Raw genomic sequence first — 21,934 nt, forward strand, 5'->3', positions numbered from 1 at the left:
AGACCAAGAGAGACAGAGAGAGGGCGATTGAGATTTTTAGAGGGCAGAAATTAGGTGCATAATTTGGTCCAGTGCTTTTTTCTTGTGGCGTAAATGTCAACCCTGAATTCAACGGCAATCGGCCATGAAAAAGGAAGAAGAAAAGAAATTAGGGTGAGACTTGTGAGCAAACCTTGAGGAACATGTGATGCTTCATAACTTTAGTTAATCGGCAAAATTTTGGCTACTTATTCTTCGTTATATAGTCTATTGAGTTCATTTTACATTTATCCAAATGAATAATTCACTATTAGTTGAGTGTATGGTGTGGTAGTAACCTAGATAGGTTAAATAAAGAAATTTAGAAAACAAATGGCTCGTTTGGGATTGCTTCTAAAAGCAGAAGTAGAGCCAGAATTTTAATGAAAAATAGATTCAATAGTCGTTTTTTCACTCTTAGATGTTTGGATTCAAGTCACTTGTTTAAACAAATTTAGATTCAATACTCGTTTTTTCACTTTTAGATGTTTGGATTCAAGACTAATCTATTAGTTCACAAACATATAATAACTCATATTGTAACACGTAAATTTATTTATAACATATAAATACTAGTAATAATACGTAACGGTTTGAGTCGCTTTCGTGCTCCTAATTTTCTCCAAATATTCAATCATCACGATTTGTAGGTCACTATTCATTTGGACTCTTCAATATTTGTATGCATGACTTTACATTCGGCTTTAGGTCCATATATAGTACCTCAAACTTGTCTTGAACCTAGCCCAATTCATGTCTTCCATTTCCTCTGCACTGGTATTCTCACTGTCACAGTTGTGGAGTTGATGTGAAGAGTCCATATGAAAACACGTTTATTTCTTTTTCTTTTTTCCTTTCTAGGTTTGCTGATAGCTAGCTTTCCAGATAGCAGTGTACGTATATAAGACCATCTCTAATGGTGGGTTAAAATCTAAACTTTCCCTTCCCTCCCCCCAAATCCACTCCAACCCATAACTTAAAATAAACTTAAAACCTAAAATCCAAATGGGGGTCAAATTCCGGCCCAATTTTAGGCCACAAAACAAAATGGGCCCCACCAACTGAGACTGAAACCAGGGCTGTGAAGCCCACTTCCCAAATCCTACACACCTACGCGCTGCACGCGCTAGGCTTTGCTGAAATATGGACAAGCCCACGTGGGGGTGTTCCCCCGGTTGTCAGACCATCAAGTAGCCCAACGGCTACTTTTTATCACCCAACAGCTACGTTTAAATGGGCCGTTGGTTAATCCAACGGTCCAGGTTCAAATTATTATTTTTTTAGTTTTATATTTATATATTTATTGAATTCAACGGCTTAAATCGAATATAATCAAATCTAACAGTAAAAAAAAAGATCTAACGATCCAACTTTAAATCCAATGGCTAAAATAATTATAAAAAAAATTAACTTAAAATTCAACCAAAAACTCTATAAATACCTATGTATTTGTTCAAACATTCATACAAAACTCACTTTTTTCCTACAATTCTTCCAATTTTTCTTTCTACCATTTCTTCTCATTTCCAAAATTTTCAAGATGGCAAAAGAGCATGTTAGAGGTTGTAATTGGACCTTTGACGAAGATATTCCTTTATGTTAGGCATGGATTTCTATTAGCGAAGATGGTGCCGTCGACACGAATCAAAATAGAAAGGTTTTGTGGGGGTAAAATCGTTGATAAGTTCCATGAAAACTCCGACGCCGGTCGAAGGGAAGTTGGTGGTGCTTATGATCAGTGGAAAATTATCAACAAAGCATGCACTTTGTGGAAGGGAAGCTTGGAAAGAGTCACGGTTGACATGCCTAGTGGAAGAGGTGCCTTAGAAATTGTGAGTTTCTTTGTTGATATTTTAGTTGTCATGTACATAATAGTATTTTGCAATCAATTGTTTTTATGTATTTGTTGCATAGGGTGACAAAACAATGACAATTTACAAGACAAGAACTACACCAAAAAATCAAACTTTTAAGTTGCATCATGCTTGGAACATCCTCAAGGATTATCCGAGGTGGGGAACCGATGCGAACCAACAATGTGGAAGATTATTTCATATTGAAGCCCCACCCCTAAATGATGTCAATGAAGGTGTGAATTTTGCCGACAATGAAGGTGTCGAACAAATGACCCCAACTTCTTCTTTTGCAAGGCCCCTGGGTAGAGATAAGCAAAAGGAAGCAAAGAGAAAAGGGAAGTCCCAAGATCCGATACGTGCACAATTTGCTTGCGAAATGGTAAGATTAAACGAAAACCATATCTCTCGGCAAGAAGAATCGGCCCAAATGCGTTTGGCCATGAAGGAAGAAGGGGATAGAAAGCAAGAAAAGTTCGAAGTTAATTTGATGATGGAGGACCTCGACAAATACACTCCAGATAGGAAGAAATACTTACGTGGTAAGCAAAATGACATTTTAAGAAAGAATGCCACAAGGAGTATATTTCAAGATGATGATTCATCTCAAGACTATCACCCAAGTCCATCACCAAGTCAAGATGGTGGATATTATTATTAAGTTTATGTAGTTTATGAGTTTTCAATTGTATTAAGTTTATGTGGTTTATTAATTGTCATTTTTATTAAGTTTATGTGGTTTATTAAATGTCGTTTGTATTAAGTTTATGTGTTTTATCATGATTTTCATGTATTGATTTAGTGATTTTTTAAAATTTATCGAAATTTAAATATTTTTAAGTTAAAATGTTCATATAATTAATTTAGGATAGTGTACATAATTTAATTTAATTTTTTTTAAAAGTTAACTTAAAAAAAAAATATAAGCCTTAATTCATTATTTGATAATCTCGGGCTAAAATTAGATCAGAAGGGTTGGAGCAGAAAAGTTGTTTCTGGGTTAAAACCTAAATTTTCTGGGCTAAATATTTTTAGATTTTAGATCACCATCGGAGATGGTCTAAGGTAGGAAACGAACTTCTATAGCATATTAAGTGCCACGGCTGAGGGAAAATTATGTAGCCTGAGTGTAAAACTATATTGACAGTATGTGATACTATAAGAACAAGTAAAGCCAACATGATCCTCTTCGAATTTTTTTGGTGAGGATCCTGATAATTCGTGAATTATGTTCGTTTATCGTACATTATATGGTCAATATTTATCAAGTACTGTTTATGTTTATTTTTAAATAAAATATTTAAAACAATTTCTGACCGTATGATATACGATGAATAGACACGATTCATAAATCCGGAAATCCTCACAAAGAAAATCTGGTTAGGATCCGGACTCCAAGCAAAGAGAGGTTAACCAATTTTTTTTTATTATTAGTTTGAGATGTTATTATAAAAAAGGAAACCCAATGAAAAATGTTTGAAAACTTTGAGTTTTAATGATAAAGACAAAATAAATGGTAAATTGAATAGTATAAAAATTGACTTTTTAATGTAAAAATATAATTTTTCGTTAAAGTTCCTTTGTAATAATGCATCTATATCATACCAGTTCTTATCACAAAATCATCTCGTGATAATGAAAACATTCGATGTAAGTTACTCTCTCGTAGCCAAAAAAAAAACATCGGTTTTTTTAGTTGAAAAGTGTTATTCACACAGTTATTTTTACTTTTTACACACGCTTATTAATTTTTTACTGTTAATATTTCTCATTTCATTCAATTCAACAGATCAAAATTACCAAAAATATGTGATAAAGTAAAAATAGATACAGAGATATCCCCATCCTTTCTAATTTTCCAGTGGTTGATTACTTGAGTGTATCTAATTTGTATCCGCCAAATCATGTACAGGCACATGACCAGCAAAATCTCAGAGCAGGTTGCATGTACTGTCACATCACCCGGACCCCCCAGTATCTATATTTTTTAAAGGAAAAGGAAATTACTTAATTATTTATCAGTATTAAATTCATGATCCAAGAATTTAAAACAAGATCACTTCAAGCACAAAACCCACTGTTTCATCATTGTGGGATCTTTCCTCTCCAGTTTCTGCAGATTCTCATCATCATTTGCTAGATTTTAAAAAACCCTACTTAGATAATAATAATTAGTCTATATATAAATTATTAATTAGGCCACAGGGTTAAATAATTTAGATTTGGACATCCATGCAAAAAAAAAAAAAAAAGAAAGGAAGGCGTGATTTGCAGTTGCTCTCATAAATTCATCATCAAGATTTTCTGATCAGAGATTTTGGGGTCTTGCTTGCATCAGCACTGTCTGTTAATTTTTTTTTTCTTTTTATTCATCTTTTCTGCTTGTGTACAAAAGTACACAGGTAGCTAGCTGCTGCCACAGTGCATTGGCTCTCTCTCAATCTCATCTCTCTCTCTCTCTCCCCCTAATCAGCATTGTCACCTTTCAGATTGCTTTTAAAGCCATTAGTTGTTGGATTCTGGGGAGAAAGTAAGAGAGCTCTTTGCCATTTTACTCTTGGTTTTCAATCAATCAGGGTTTTGGGGGTCAAAAATAGATAAAAAGCAAAGGGCTTTTTACTCTTTTTTCCTCCCATCTCTCTCTCTGTGTGAAAAAACGGGGGGTGAGGGGACCTGCCAAGAACAGTGGGTTGATCAGAGAGAATCCAGATATTTTGATTGTGATGATTGCAGAGAAGCAGCAGATAATGAGAGGTGGTGAGGAGGACAAAAGAGATCAGAATGTGAGAAAGCAAAGACATGCATGGGCCCTCTCCAAACTCTGCAGAGCAAATGAGCGCCTCTCTCCCTCGCACTCTCTCTCTCTATAGCTTAATTAAATTAATGGGTCCATTTCATAATTTCATGCATTCAACTCCACGTCTGTGACAAAAGCACTTAAATTCTGTGACAAAAGCTTTTTTCATTTGTGAGTTTTAGTTTTCTTTGGCTTTTTTCACTCTCTCTCCCTCTCATTGTTTCTTTTATAGGGTTCTCTGAGATGGGTGTCCTTTATTTTTCAGACCCATTTCTGTTTCTTCCTTTAAATCTTGTGGCTTCAAGCTAGAGAGAGAGAGAGAGAGATGAACTCTGAAACTTTGATGGGTCCTCCTGATTCCTGAAACTATTTCAGTCTCTTGGGTTTTGGTTTTTAGCTTGAAAGAATGTGAAAAAAATCCCACTTTTCTGTTCATTCAAAACAAAAGACTTCAACTTTTTGCGTTGCTTTTATATTTCTTGTGATTGGAGAAAGGTGGGAGGGAAGGAGAATGCGTGAGGCCTCATTAGCTTTCTCTCCTTGCTCTTTTTTGTTAAAGAAGGAACAAAGTTACTTGCTCACCACTGCATATTCTGCCATCCTTTTTCTTTTGCTCCTTTTAGGCTTTAAGGACAAAGCAAAAGAATCATATCTTTTGTGAGCTTTCTGGTTTTATTATTCTTGCTACGATAATTATACATACATTCTGAGTCAATCAACATTCCCATCTTTCTTTTCATAGGAAGTTTTGGGGGTCTGATATGGGAAAAGTCCCATGAATCTGCTTGAAGGTTTTTCATAAATTTGATTTGCTTCAGAGAAGGTTTCTTGGGGAAGAATCTGCGTTCTCAGGTTTGTCACATTCATGGTTTGATACTGATTGCAATATTTAGTTTATAAACTGTTATATGTTTTTCCTTAATTATGCAGTTAATTTTGTACTTTTCCTTGTGACAAGCACATAATTTGCTACTGATTGCAGTATTAAGCTCACAGTTTTGTTAAATTTTTCACTGAGTTTATACATTTAATCTTTGACATGGCCAAGTTGGCTAGAGTAATGTGCTCCCGCCTCTCTGGCAAAGTTACTAATCGCCTTCTTCGTAGTTTAGATTAGTTTATGAAAAGAAACTATATTGGGTTATAAATCTGAAATGTAGGTGCAAATTAACTTGAGTTTTAAATTTTTCCAGGCAAAGATTGATTGAAATTGATTAGCTCATGATTGGAAGAGAGTTGCCTGATAGAATATTCATCTCCCTGATTTTTTAGTAATGCCAAACGAAATGTGAAGTTTGTTGCCCTGTGATATGATGGATAATGAGATGTATACTTGTCCGGCGGATGGCCGAAGTTCTCTTGTCATGGATGGGGTTGTACCACACACAACAATGAACTCACTTATTCAGTCCTATTCATTTGATCTCGATCATCAAAACCGTATGATGGCGTTGATTCCAGGGCTTTCGACCTTTCATGGAGAACCTGTCGTGGATTCTGATTCTGATCTTACCGCTGCAAACGGCGTCAGTGTGGCTGAAACGAGTCCATTTCTTACTTCTCAAAGAAGGAACAATGTGGGAGACTCTTCATTCGTAAGTTCAAGTTTCACACATAGTACGGTGTTCCAAGCAACACCTCAATCTTCTGCTTCACTTGCTGCACTTTTTGCGGCAAGGGATAGTAGTCTGCAAGAAAATCTCAACAATTTAGCAATTTCCGCAATGCCGATTAATTCTTCAGAAGCTTATGTTTCGAATGACTGCTCTAACAACTCGAATTCTCCATTCGCGACCTCTGTGAATTGTGGATATGATGAAATGCTTGGTAGCATAAATAGACAATGGGAGATCAACAAATACGCAGCTCTTTCGGAACTTGGTGAAAGATCTTCAGTAAGAACAGGACTTCAACCTTGTTCATCCATTGGAAATGTGGATCCAAATGGATGGTTATCATCAGATGGTGCAAGTGTGATGACATATAATTCTTACAGTTCCGCAAAATTTAGTAACGAGCTTGCTCTAACTCTTGCCATGTCGAGGCCTTTGGATATCGGAAACCAATATCCCGATGTTGGTTCTTCAGGGATTGCTCAGCCTTGTCTGAATCAAACAAGGTTTGCCTCACTCGAGCGAAATTCTAGCAACAGTGAGAAGCCTTCCCCAAGTTACAGTTCTTGCAAACCACCTCAGTTATCTCAAGTAATATGTGGATCAAGATATCTCCATGTGGTTCAGGAAATACTTTCTGATATCGCAAATTATTCGCTAGAAAATCTAGACCAGTCGAGTTTTTCATCTGTCAGGCTCGTGTCTGAGAGAGGGATGTCAGTGATGGATGATGGTTTAGATGGTAGATTTGAGGTACCAATGGAGCCTGCAGTGCGAAAACAGGAAATCAAAGCAAAGAAAACCAAATTGCTGGCCCTTTTACAGACGGTATGTAGTTGTATTGTGCTCTTAATTAGTATAAATTATCTGATTTGGTAATGAATTAAATTTTCTATATCCAAAAGGTGTAGACAATCCACATTTTCTTGTTCCGAAACATTTCTTTACAAATGTGTTGGACTTAGAAATTGTATTTGGGCACTAACGGATCGGTATTATTCCTTCTGATGCAGCTTGATGACTGCTACAACCAATGTGCCGATGAGATTCATACAGTTGTATCAGCATTTCATGCTGCAACCGAGACAGATCCTCATATACACGCTCGTTTTGCGCTTCAAACTGTCTCTTTGCTGTATAAAAGTCTGAGGGAGCGGATTAGCACGCATTTCCTTTCAATAAGTGAAAATTCAAGCCCTGCATCCCCCAGTGAGAGTGAAAGGTCTTTCGAAATCCAAAAGCAGTTGGCTCTTCAGCATCTGAAGAAGAAAGAACATCAAATATGGAGACCTCAGAGAGGCTTGCCTGAAAGATCCGTCTCAGTGTTACGTGCCTGGATGTTTCAGAACTTCCTTCATCCGTGAGCTTTCTCACGAACGTCTTAAGAGTTTTGCTTACTATAATGCCCGTCTTCGCATATGTGCTCAAACAATCTCTTATCAATAACATGTCTTATCAATTTAATCGATTTTCAGGTACCCTAAAGATTCGGAGAAGCATGTTCTTGCAGTAAAAAGTGGATTGACAAGAAACCAGGTACGTGATCACTGATAATATTGGGCATTTGAATCCACAGCTTCTAAGAACTCATTATTTTTTCTATATATTTGGCTATACTAGGTATCCAATTGGTTCATAAATGCTCGTGTCCGGCTATGGAAACCGATGATAGATGAAATGTACTCGGAGATGAACCGAAGAAAGACTCGTCAGAACGAAAACCTCGAGAGAAACCACAAAAGCCACCACATTAGGATTAACACTCACAAATTTGGTGTCAATTGAAGGTTTTTGGAAGGTACATAGCAAATGGAAGGAATGGGCATTTCTGGATCATTTTGTAGGGAAACAATGCAAATATTGCAAGTGTATATTCCTCTATGCATGCTAAAAGTTTTAAGGAGTAGTTTCTTGTAAGCAATAGCACAATTGAAGTTCTGATAACCGATGCCTAATCTTGGTTCTAAATAATTTATTTCCCTTAACCCAAATATTAACCTTAATTACCTTTTTAATGGAAAAATTATTTATGAATACTCAATTTCTTCTTCTGCATGTCATTGTTTATTTCTGTTCATTGATCTAGCTTCGATTTGGGTTAGAAATATATTATTTCTCTTCTTAATAAAAACCCGTCAAAAATTTCTTTGCTCAACACAGTGAAGGTATTCTTCGTTGAAGGAAGTCTGGCAAGGAGACGAGTAATCATTTGGTTCCAATTGATTGCGAGTCTCAAAGCTGTTCGGCATCTGCCTCTGCCCATGATGCCTTCCAAAATGCCCTCCCAGTTTCGCTTCCTTGCCGAAAATCGTTAAATAAGATAGTGCTCTAAATTACTCTAATCTACAAGAAAATTCAAAGTCGAGTACTATAAAGAAAGCACGTTGTCTTGATTGACTGACTTAACGTGGGGGTGTGGGCACAATTCCTTGCCAGTGGTTGGGATTTGGGACACCAACAATACCATCCATATTTCCTACTCGTTTAGGCTCCAACTCTGTTGTGTACCTCTACGTCTACGGAATGATTTAGCTTTACCACTCTATTTTTTTATTGCCATAGTTATGTTGTTAAACTATGAATTTGAGTCGCACGTTGAAGCAATAATTAATATGACCAATAATATAAATTTACAGGTTGATGACATAACGACAAGAGAGAACAAGTGGCATGTAAAAGAAATGAACCAATAGTTTATAGGCATGCACTACCAAACCATTTATATCATGCAGGCCATGACAGACTCCATCAAGCCCCTCCCTTTTACCGCAGAGTGATTAATTGAGTCATATTTGTGCCAACGACGATCGATGGCTACTTGGGCTGACACATTATCCACCACCAAAAGTTGAATAGTGTGCCACATCAATGAAACCTAAAAGAAACCGGCCTTCACGTAACTTTTCGGTTTTGTAGTACAGCTAAAGATCAGCAAGTTTTGAGTGCGACAGGCTCCCGCTTTAATCAACATATCATAACTACGAGAAGAACAAAAAATAAAACTAAAAGAAGAAAATTGATGAATCAACAACTAAAGATCAGCAAGTTTTATGTGCAACCGGCACCCGATAGAATCAACTTATAAGAACAAAAACTAAACCAAAAGAAGAAAATCGATCAATCAACAGAAAAACCATATCGAGAACACGAGGAAAGATACAAGTTCATCATCGATTTTATAACATTATTGAGATTTACGTTTTTGTTTGTCACCAAATGTTTATTTCAACGATATACAGACAACTAGACCTCCCCCTTCCTCAACTAACATTTGTGTTTACAAATGAAAGAATCATATCTGCTTCCCCTGTGATTTTATCCCCTGTATCTTTCTCTTTCTTTCTCTATATCTACAGAACCGCTAATAATCCCCTTACCATTTTTCAACCCCCAAAAATCTAAATGAAAAAACTCAGATAGCTTACAGAAAAGAAACGCGTTTCGCAAACCCTTTTTCAACTTCTTTCAGGAATGAGGAATCCGAGTTTTTATCGGTTTCAACTTCAAGCCCATGCTTTCTGGTGAAAGAAGCTCAGGCGCGATGCAGGAAGGACTCAAGGGGCTTCTTGGGCTGACACTAGACTGAGAAGGCCTGTATAAACCATATCCCATGAGGAAGTACTCTAGCGGTATCAACATCGCATGTGGCTGCTCCTCTGTCACCATTGACCCACATGCCTGAACCTGCAGGTCACCCACACGTCCAACAATGAGCTAACTTCAAATTCATGGAAAGATACAACTAAAACTTGATATGAACGTACAAATTAGATCCGGGTTGCATACCTCAACCAAGGCACTATATCTTCTATCTAGTTTTGAGGTCATGTACAGAGCTTCTGAGTGAAACGGAGAGCTGTCCCCAACAAATATTAGCGTACGGCATTGTAGCTTTCTCAATCTTTCGGAAATGTCAGGCCTCCTGTGAGACAAAAAAACAGAATTACTCCCATGCCACCTAATGCATCAAACTCCGAATATGAAGTGCTTATAATTAAGCATCCTGAATGCATTTTGTGAGGTTCACACTACAGAATGCCACACTGATTGCAAATATCACATTGATAATTTGTCTGCTGTGGACAACCCCTACCCAAGAGGGTGATTTGCCTAATGGGATTGATCATAAAATAAAAATATAAAGAAAAATATCCGGAAAGGAATTTACCCATTCATTGCTTCAAGAAACCGCCAAACATTCGAACTATGCCTTTCGTCTAGCGACTGTAAGAGCATACACACATTCGACATGTGATCAGCACTTAACCACCATCATTGTTGGTTTTAAACAGACAATGAACATAACATAATAAGAGAAGGTAATAAAGGCTAGAACACTAACTCTTCTGCATGCCTGAACTATATCCGACTCTGGTACTTGAACACCACCACGAACTTCCTGAAGCCAGGATTTAAAACTTAAACAATCAAACCAGAAATAGATGCCGGGACACAAATATATGTGAGTTCAACTAGAACAGTGGCAGACCTTGCTGAAGTACCGGTTAAGCAATATCTCCTTAACCACCCCGCACATGCCATAAAAGTAAAGCAAATTCGACATCACCTGAAAATGACATGAAAAGTCATGTGAGAACCAGATTTTTCTTAAACCCAATATAGTTAAAGGTCCAGAAAGGGGAGAAAGAAAACCTTATTATACAACCATTCTGTCCAAGTGGCTGCTTTGCATATAGGAGAAACAAGTATCAAACCCATGACACGTGGTCTATATTTCATCTGTTGCCAAGAGTTATAGAAAAATCAGATGATCTATTAAGGACTTATTGAAAAATAAGGAACACATATAAGCACTAATCAGCACTATCTTACAGCAAATTGGGTGAGAATGAAAGCTCCAGCTGTAACCCCCATACACATCACTGCACCGAGTCTACGAAGAGAGAAAGAGAGGTCAGGGTAACTCCCTTCATTTTTCAATCCATCGAAGGATCATGATTTATTTGTGTGTTTAGTAAATGGGAATGAGAGACTAAACCAGAAGCATTCTAATGAACAGCCAACTAATTCAGATCACTTGAAATCAAGCTCTTGATTCACATAAAATAGAGCATGAAATGAAAATTTCATTTACCCAAAAAAGTCGAGAACCTCAGCAATCTGATCTACTAAATCATCAACAGAATACAAAGGATCATCAATAAAATAGAGCATGAAATGAAAATTTCATTTACCCGAAAAAGTCGAGAACCTCAGCAATCTGATCTACTAAATCATCAACAGAATACAAAGGATCATCAAGGCTGATTGCAGAAGCTCCCAACTGAAAAAGTTCTTGAAGAAAGCACGAGATCAGATACGATGTGAATAATAGCACTCAATACAAGAGAAAATCTGACCAGTATTAAAGTCAGGAAAATCAAGTGGAAGCCATACATGTAGTCAAGTTATTGAATTACAAACCTCATGCCCAGGAGGACTGATATGATATATGCAAAAGTTGTGGAGCAGCAAGGAACAAGCTTCTGGACAAAGGAATAATCCTTGAAAGCAGGACATATCTGGTAAATCAGATAATAAGACAAATGTTAAGTTGGACCTTCAAAGTAATGCCACGAAAAGGAATGATGACGTTGAAATGTTTGGTTGAGATAATCCATGATGCTCAAGATTTTAAATACTTGTACTAAGTGGTAAAAAATTTAGACAGAATTTCTCCAATTTAGGCAAAAATAAAAAAGCAAAGCCTGGTTAGGAAACTGCATTCATAACAAATAAATTTCAGAGATAGAAATTGATCAAACATATTTTCTTACCACACATGATATTTCAGGGTTATGAACAATTTGATTCTACTAAAACAATTGGAATTGAAAATAATGGGTAAGATCAATGAACTAAACTACCGGGCAATAAAGTTCAATTTCGTGAGTAGCACACGTCCACGTATACAAGACAAAGACAAACCAAAAGTACAACCAACCAAAACAACAATTACCGGTAGCTAAGCTATGTTTTACTTACGATTTAAGGCTAAATCAGGATACGTGACAAGAGCTGGCTTGTCCGGATCTCCCCACACAGCGACAGACACATAACCAAGACAGGTTCTTACAAGATGCTCCTGCCGAGATATTCCATAACCAGATACAATTTAGAAAACATTTCAGGAAAGTAAATTGAGCAAAACAAATATGAAGTTCTAAAAACAGAATAGTGACATTCTTATGACTGCGAATCAGCATTCAGGAGTTAGACGGCGCACGTTAAAAAGTAATTTACTCCAAGGAGATGAGATCATGAGAATACCAACCATACCAAAGTATATTACCATCAAGAAGAAAAGTAGAGTGTTCATGTGCAGTTAGCACCCTTAACAACAACGTAGAAAATTGACCACTTTTGCTGATATGGGCACATTACCAATCATCAAAATAAAGAAAGTTTGAATCTTTTAATCTTTAACTCCAAGAATATCATCATTCCAGTTACTAGCCAACCAAATAGAATATATTTCCCGCAGAAAAATTAAACTACTAACTATTTTCTAGATAATTGACTTATATACTCAGCTTCCAAATGAGAAAAAATGCATTTGCTTTTCAACAGAAACAAAATTTTAACAAAAACCCAAAAATAAATAGACAATCAGAATTAATTAGCCTGCAATTAAGAAAAAGTAATGTTGCAGTAATCATTCCAGATGAACAAGTAAATAATAGTCAATTCCTCTCAACAACACGCATTTTTCGTAATCAAAGAGTTGGCCATTTCGGAAATAGGAGAATCAAACGCAATACGTTTTGCATTATGCAAATTTCAAAATTTTCTCGGCAGCCAAACAGAACAAAGTGTTTGATAAAAGCAAAATACAATACAAAATTTCAGGAATGTGGGTTGTTTTGTTTACCTTTCCGCCAAGAGAAACCCCCTCCATATCCACCGACACTGAATCACTTGAATCCCCCATTTTCCCTCTCTCCTCTCTTCTCTCTCTCTCTCTCTCTATCTCTCTCTAAAGTCCTCAAATGGCTGAGGCATTGGGTTTGGTTTCCATGGTTTATATATAAATATGAAAATACAAATCTTTCTCCTCTCTCTCTCTCTACTAATGTCTCTGTCTGTCTCCTTTAAACGTTGACTCACTGTGAACTCGAACGAGTCGCGAACCGAGTCACCGACGCTAAATCCCCCGAGATGTCTCACTTGCTGTTCGTACGTATGAACGGGGGTTTGATTTAACCAGAGTTAAGACCGAGAGGCCGACAGTTTTTGCAATTTTACTAAATTGCCCTTGCTTTCCTTATTTATTTATTTATTTTCTTTAAAAGATCCAAACCCTAACAATTTATTTTTTTTTTTGAAAACAGATTATATTTATTTTTGGGTTTTTTTTACCGGTGAATTAGTTATGTATTTGAAGTTGTTTTTCTTTTTCGGATTTGGAGTTGTTTTTTTTTTTTTTTTTTTTTTTTTGAGACAAAATTAGTAAAGGAATGTTAGTTGCTTTTTGAAGCAAGGGCTAGATTGTAAATTAGCCATGATGTTGGCAATTGGGGGTACATCAAGCATTTGGTGTTATTTACGTGTCCGTATCAAAATGACAAGGATATTATTTTCAAAAATATATGTGGATTTTGGGTGGATCAATTACTACGCCCTAGTAATTAATCCTATTAATTGCAATGGGCAGATAATAAGTGGCGAATTTGAATACTCTCATGATCTTATTGTTCGAAATCTAAAAATTAGAAAATTCGAATCTTTATTTGTGCGAAGAGAAATCAAAATTTTTATTTTGTGTGAGATCAGTTAGCGGAATAATCCTTAGATTCCCGACAATGAAATTTGGGAAGGATCGACTTTAAGTGACAAAGTGTTTCAGATTAGAGATCTGTTATGGCACAAATTGAATCTAGCAATTAATCTTACTATTTTGTGGGGATCATGAGAAATACGTGTTCTGCATTCTTACTTTAGCTTTTAGGTTCATTTGGACGCACTGCATAATGAACATTCATGTTTTCATTCAATATGCATTAAATTTAAGGAACTTTAACGAAAATGTTTCGATACTATTTACTTTAACGAAAAACTATATTTTTATACTAAAAAACAAATTCTAACATTATTCACTTTATTTTTTATTTTATCGTTTTCAAACCCTTTTAGTTTATCCAAATCATTCATAAACACCAAATGAAACCTCAAAATCATTTTACGAACTCTTGATTGTTATATATTAAATGCAGCAAGAAATTTGCCCATTATAACAAAAATAGCATGCAGGTAAATACTTTTGATCACTTATCGCCTTCGGCCATATTAAGGCATATTAGTCAAAACATAATCGTACTAGCACACAAATAGGACCAAGTTGTGGTCCATTTTCTTTGAAAAAAACAAAACACAACTGGTGACGAACCACAGTTACTCATTATTTTCGAGTCTGTTGGAAGTTGGTTGAGAATTGTACTACATAACCACGATCAAGTAGATTCACATCTTACATAATATTGAACACTTTTTCATTGAGCCACTTGTTGTGGTTATAGTCCTTTCAATTTAAATACTTATGCATGATGCCAAAATTCGAATACACACATGGATTGTATTGCTCATATTCAATGACGTAGAAAGATTTGCAAGCCTATTGTTATTTAATTTTTATTTATTATTATTATTTAATTTTTTTTGCAAAGCATGGTAAGCTTTCATAATCACAATCGAAGGATTAGCCGCTGAGACATCATGTGGCCAGAAATAACTTGTAAGTGCAACCATGCAATTATATATTATAATTTTTTTTTATTTAATTTTTTTTCATCAAGTTATTGGTATATGTCGTTACCACACACCAGACAGCAATGCAAACATTAAGTTTTCACGCAATTTTCGGTCCTTTTACCGAAACGTTTTTCAGAACAGACAACGATCCTTCAACGGAAATTGCCAGGCAAACACAACCACGTCACAATTTTCTTTTTCTCAAACAAATTGTTACTGTTGTAGTAGGCCATGTTTAAAATATAGATAAAGATGAAAATATTGATATGTAAATTTTTTGAAATGTTGATGGATATATCAACATCAATATCAGTTGACTTCAATGAAAAATATGAAATTTTACAATGTGAGTATATCAACTCACTCAAATTTAGTCGAAATTTAAAAAAATCACAAAAACAAATTCAAAAGTTTGAAATTTGCAATGTGTTCCGGCAAAATTTCTATAGTGATTCGATAAATATCATCCTCGTTGATTTTTCTATACCTCGCTGATATAAGGTGAAGTTTGCATTTCATCCCTCTTTCTATATCGATCATTGATTTATCAGATATTTCGATAGAGATATCGCAATTTCGTGGACATTTTAAACTGGTCGTAGGCATTTACATCCGTCCACTAATTGATATAATGTTTAGGCCATTAATTCTTCGATTCAATAGGTTATTGATTCCTCAATTGATTTCTCCTTATTGAATTAGGAGTATTTGTGTAAATTATCAGGGTAACCATACCATTGTATAAAGTGGTTATGCTTCACACTGTAATACACTACGAAATTCTTATTAAAAATTTTCGTTATTCTCTCTCAAATTATTTCCCCACACTAACTGTTAATTATTAACAATCAATTCCTCTAATTACCAGATGATATTTATTTTTGGTGGGGCGTAAAAATATTTCAAACTTTAATTAAAGTTTAAAATTTTTAATTGAAGATTATTGTATCATTGAGCACGCTTGCTTAAAGAAAAATTCAAGGCCAATTACATTCAGATACGAGTTGTTTATGCCCACGAGTCACCGAGTTGAAATAAGTGTTTACATTTGTGCTTCATCAGATATTTTTCTTTAATTGTCATGATAAGTCACGATCAGCTTGGACACATGATCTTATTTAATAATTTTAAAAAATGATTTAGAAGTACAATAAATGGGAATATAATCATAATTATTTGCATATAAAGCTGACTATACTATTCAATTCAATAGTTTTAATGAAATTGTGACACTAACTTATCCAGAACGTGTTCATTTTCAATCTAATTTCAATTTAATAATGCAGTTATTTAGTAGACAGTCTAGTGATGTTCATTTTCACTTATAAGCGATTGGTGAGAGATCTTAGGTTCGATTCTTGCTAAAAGCGAATTTGAATCATATTATTGCTAGTTTATTGTGAGATTTAGCCTAATTCTCTATCTTTTAGTGTATATAATATTATTTGTTCTAAAACAATGAATGAAATGTAGAGATAAAATTAGACGCAACAATATATCATTAGATTGAGATTTTCAATGGCGGCTAACTAGTTTCAAATAAGCTTTTCTTTTAATCACCATAGGAAGTTCAATGGTTGAGAATGAATTTCAAGCTCGGATTTCATATGGCAAGTGTTGGGTTCAAATTCAGACACTGATAAATCCCAGGATGGCGGCCATGAAAAAAATGAAATGTACCCTTAAAATAGTGAATTGTTGTGACAAAACCATTAACTAGTCTTTAAAAAAAGTCTTTCTTTCACTAGAGGCAAACGGAACTCTAAATTTTTTTATTGTATATTAAAATGTGCTCCATTTTTTATTCACCAGTTAAATTCTACCTACTCAATCTCAATAGCTAATTAAACTGGAAACAACATGAGAGGATCTTGTCAATATATAAAAGATAAAACCCTTCATCGGGCGTCCATATGACACTTACCAACTTCATAATCCATATCTATATCTCTATATATATGTGTTTGTCTTGAATTTGCTTTAAAATTAATTAATTCGTAACCCAATCATATGCCAAATTGAATTTGTTTTGGAATTACTTATACTTAAGATACACTCTTGTAATTAAGGTCATAAATGACTACAAAAACCTACATATATAAGTACACCATAAGTTCCAACATCCCATCAACATTAACCACCAACAATGAGAAATTAATCAAATTATATAATTCCTATCATTTTTATCCTTTAATATTTGGCATGTTGTTGATTGCTTGTTTGAGAACAGCCACATCCGGTATACGACAAAAAAGTATAAAACTAATATACGAGAGATTCCACTTTTAGTATTACTGAGATTTTTGGTGAGACACCTAGTAATAGGCGGTTAAGTTGGAATAATATCAATGATGTTAGTGGTAGCAACGTTGAACAACGTTATCTCTAAAGAAGATTTTAGGAGTCATGTGAAATTTATAAAAGGGGTCTTCTTAAGATAGTCTTCTAAAAAAATTGTTACAACACATTGATGATACAATGTAAGAACTAAAACTAAAACAAATTTTAAAACTCACGCTAATTATTAGTTTTTAAATATTCATTATATAATAAGTGTTACTCTGTTTGCATCCATGAGTTATGGAGAAATGGAACTATTACGCTTGAGCAGTGCTATTCACACACCTTTTATTTACCTCTCATACACTTTTGTTAACCTTTGTCTATAAAGTAGACAAACAATCTTTATGTGCCCAGCTTAGTAGAGCTTTTGTGAGGAGAAGCCCAATTGACCTAAGCTGCACCAGTACTGTTGGGGGGCGTTTGTTTGCCCTCACTAAACTTCCTTGGATTGTACTGGCTTAGCTGGGATTGCTAGCCAGTGTTTGATGTGAACAAGGATTACCATTAATGAGACTAGGTCGGACTCGCACCGACTAAGTCCTTCATTAGGTAGTCTTAGTGAGGACCCCCAATATGTATGGGATTGCTAGTCCCGTCCTCAAACCTATTATGTTTGCCCGCTGCATCGTCTGCAAAACCCTTTAATCACCGCTTAGATCTGAAATAAAGCTCCACCTACCGGCCAAACCTCAAAATCGAACCACACAAAAAAAAAAAAAAAAAAAGGCGAAAAAATAACAACAAAATCCAACCAAAAATTCAAAATCCACCCATTGCCAGAAAATTATGAGATGACTTTGTAGGCGGAGAAGGCAATGCATGTATTTGAGGAAAGAGAGAGATCTGATTTTTTTTGGGAAAAAAAGGATGAGGAAGGCGGAAATGCTTAATAGCAGCAAGAGAGTGAAGATGATGAGCTTGTTTTGAAGGATTTGCAGTGACCTTTACACCTGCGTTTTGCAGGAAAAATATGGAGGAAAGAAGAAATGGGGCGGTGCCAGAGGGAGAAGAAAAGAAAAGATGGTTCTGGAGGGTAGTCTTTTTGGAGTAAAGTAAAAGGGGAATAAATATGCATTAAAAAACATAAAATATTATTATATAAATATTAAATAATATAATATATTACTATATATGCATTAATTAATATAATATTATATTTTATTAATTATCCTGTTTTTTAGTCCGACACTGCACCAAACGCTTTACTAAGTTAGTCCAACTTAGTCTAGTCTAAGTCAATCCAGCTTAGTCCCTGAAGCTAATCCAGTCCGAGATAGTCCGGTGCAACAAACGCACCCAGGGCTTGGCCTCCGAATTGTACGTGGGACGAGTTTCTGCCTCATACAGCTTGAGCCGAAGCCACACTTACACTTTTAAGTTGGTAATATGTTATTTTATGTCTCATATTATTATATTTTAGATGTATTATTTTTTTATTTATAAGTGACAAGTTTTATGTTTGATTATATGAATTTTAATTTTTTTATCTTTTAAAATAAATATATAATTGTATACAAAATATATTTTATGTCTTATCTTTAAAAACTTCGGGACAAGTGTATAATTAAAACAATTCTCACAATAGTCGATGCATTATTTATTTATTTTCTATGTGAAAAAATAGTTGACGCATTATTTTTTTATTTTTTTCGAAAAAATAATTGATACATCTAATTCTTCTTTGTTTAGGATGACAATTCTAACCGTTAAACCTGATAATCGTGAATAACCACCATGATGGATTGGATTTGAATATGAAAATTCTAGTATGGTATGGATATGGGGAAAAACTATGAACTTTATTCGGTTATGGTTTTGGATATGGTTATAGAGATCCTCAATCCGTATCCGTCCTCGAATCCAACCCGAATATATATATATATATATATTTGATATATAATATAATTTTATTCAATTTACTGAACCCTCCATATACTAATTCATTATGCATGTATCAAACCATATACTATATTTATTATGCACCAAACATCATGCATGGGGCATACCAACAACCTCATCAATTCAATACTCTTATTGTTATACTCAACTAAATTAATTCATTGAAATTATTTTATATATTAATTATCAAATATTACAAGTTTATCAGATTCATCTCTCTTCAAGAGTCTCACTGTCAAGATATTTGTACATGTTATCATGAACAACTTCAAATATATTGTTAGTTTTATGTAATTGGATGTTGCTATTTAATGACGGAATTAGTATCTACTAAAATTTATAATGCGTCAATTGAATAAATATAATATTTTTTTTTTTTGACGAAGATGGATATAACTGATAATCGATTGAAAATCCGTTACCCGGTGGATATGATTATGGATAATCCCCGATGGTTAATTTACGGTTATAAATATGGTTAATTTTCGTGGTTATGAGGATGAATACAGCATTTCCGTTTCTAAACCGAACTATTGCCATCCCTATCCTTTGTGGATATAATCATATAGATTTGATTATGTTTGATCGTGATCACAAGTAGGATGTAATTTCCAACCAACCCTTAATAAATAAAAAAATAAATAATCATAATTTACGATCAATTATGTCGGTTTTTAAGGGAAAAAAAAAGTTGGACAGCACTGCATAGCAATTGGCAGACATGTGAACCTCGTTTCCGTCGAAACTTGGAACTAACACCCATGTATTACGCGTGAAAAAGTTTTAAGTGTTCGCACCTGGCCAAATGGGCCCCATTTAAAGCTCCATGGCTTTTGTCAAGACGATTATCCTCTCTTGTGAAGGTTTCGGAAATTTTTCATTTACATTCCTTCATCGTATATCGTTTGATCAATTTTTATTAGATATTGTTTATATGTAATTTTAAATAAAAAAATTTATAATAATTTATAACCTCACGATGTACAATGAATAGATGTAATTTGAGGATTCGAGAAGGATCCTCCTGGCATAAAGACGACTTTATTCAGATCTGACGTGTATTTTTGTCAGGAGCCACAGTTGAAACAGGCCCGACCCAATATCCTATGGGTACGATGACCCAAATCACCCAATCTATTTAAACAACGACACAAACACAAGAGATACTGCTGGGCGCTTTCTGTCCTCCATTGAGTCCATGGGTCAGGCCCATATTAAATGGGTCAATAGTTTTGCTTCTGGAGTTAGTTTGGGCCTTAACAATCAATGCATCTCATTTGTTATTTGTCAATTATATCCCTAATATTAGATTTGAAGTTATTCAATTTAAAATTTTCATCAATTTAAGTCATATGATAAATAAAAATTAGCAATTTTGAATGAATTTAAAGACTTATTTTATCAAAAAAAAGTTTAGGAACCTAACTTTCACTCAGGTGATAAACAAAAATTTCAACCATCAACTGCTATATTATGTGGTCTACAAAATATGATTCAAGTAAATAAGACAAACCTTTACGCCAACAAAATGAAAATAAAATTATTTAACTTTTGGTCAAATTGTCACATCTTAACCTGAGCCCCACCACATCCCAGGCTCAACTCATTGCAAGCCTTGGAGTCGAGTCCAGGACGTGGTGAGGGCCCGGGTCAGAATGTGATAATTTGGTATCAGAACTAATCCTTGGCTGGATGTGTGCCTACGAGGACGTCATTCCCTTAAGGGGGTGGAATGTGAGATCCCACATCACCCAGGGGAGTGAATTCTGTAAGCCTTATATGTATATTCTCATCTCTACCTAGTACGAGGCCTTTTGGGAGCTCACTAGCTTCGAGTTCCATTGGAACTTCGAAGTTAAGTGAGTCAGCGCGAGAACAATCCCAGGATGGGTGACCCAGTTCTCGTGTGAGTTCCCAGAAACAAAACCGTGATGGTGTGGTCGGATCCAAAGCAGACAATATTGTGCTATGGTGGAGTCCCGAGCTCGGATCGGGATGTGACACAAATAGTTAAGTACAATTATTCAATGAATTTAGTTAGTTTTATTGAATTCTCTTTACAGATAAAAAAAATTCGTCACAGACGACATTTTTGAACCCACAACGCCACATAAAATCGAAATTGAATTTATAAAAGAATAACACAATTACGGTCACATTTTCTCTATTAGTGTACAAAAACACACACATCAACTTTTTTGAGTGTCAAATGCTCGCATCAATCTTACACAGATAAAACTGTCCCTTCAGAATAATTCGATAGATTAAATTTTAATTGCAAAAAAAAAAAAAAAAAACAAAAGCAAAATAAATTTGTGTATTGCTCACAGTAGTAAAACATCCAACGTTGATTTTACCTTTTTTCTTGCCACAGTCCGACAAACAACGTTGGATCAAAGAAAGACAGCTTCGTTGTAAGCTACGCCGAATTTCACTCGACCATATCCATAAAGTTAAGAAAGAAAAAGAAATTATAATATTATTCATGTCTCTTTCATTAGTCATCACATCTAAATATACCACTACCACTTTTGATTTCATTACTATAAATTGGCATTGTCTCTTGCTTTAATAAAGTTCCATAATTTCCCAAACAAATATTCCTCCAAAACATAAACACAATAAAGATGAAAATAATTAAATTACATAACGAATTGTGAAGC

General features: G+C 34.9%; 2 protein-coding genes across 2 annotated transcripts; one reads left to right on the plus strand and one right to left on the minus strand.

Moving 5' to 3' along the window:
• Positions 1-5,855: 5,855 nt before the first annotated feature.
• LOC137716842 (homeobox protein ATH1-like) lies at positions 5,856-8,283 on the plus strand. Its single transcript, XM_068456210.1, has 4 exons — positions 5,856-7,109; positions 7,295-7,641; positions 7,757-7,817; positions 7,902-8,283. The coding sequence occupies exons 1-4, from the start codon at positions 5,979-5,981 to the stop codon at positions 8,064-8,066; spliced, it is 1,704 nt and encodes a 567-aa protein (XP_068312311.1). The 5' UTR covers positions 5,856-5,978; the 3' UTR covers positions 8,067-8,283.
• Positions 8,284-9,440: 1,157 nt separating this feature from the next.
• Positions 9,441-13,368, minus strand: LOC137717923 (protein NDL2-like). Its single transcript, XM_068457428.1, has 11 exons — positions 13,153-13,368; positions 12,267-12,366; positions 11,706-11,803; positions 11,477-11,565; positions 11,115-11,175; positions 10,935-11,021; positions 10,771-10,848; positions 10,624-10,680; positions 10,450-10,505; positions 10,068-10,203; positions 9,441-9,965 (listed from the first exon to the last, which is right to left on the minus strand). The coding sequence occupies exons 1-11, from the start codon at positions 13,210-13,212 to the stop codon at positions 9,747-9,749; spliced, it is 1,041 nt and encodes a 346-aa protein (XP_068313529.1). The 5' UTR covers positions 13,213-13,368; the 3' UTR covers positions 9,441-9,746.
• Between the last annotated feature and the right edge of the window lie 8,566 nt (positions 13,369-21,934).

The sequence above is a fragment of the Pyrus communis genome, chromosome 15 (assembly GCF_963583255.1).
Source record: "Pyrus communis chromosome 15, drPyrComm1.1, whole genome shotgun sequence".
Classification (NCBI taxonomy): domain Eukaryota; kingdom Viridiplantae; phylum Streptophyta; class Magnoliopsida; order Rosales; family Rosaceae; genus Pyrus; species Pyrus communis.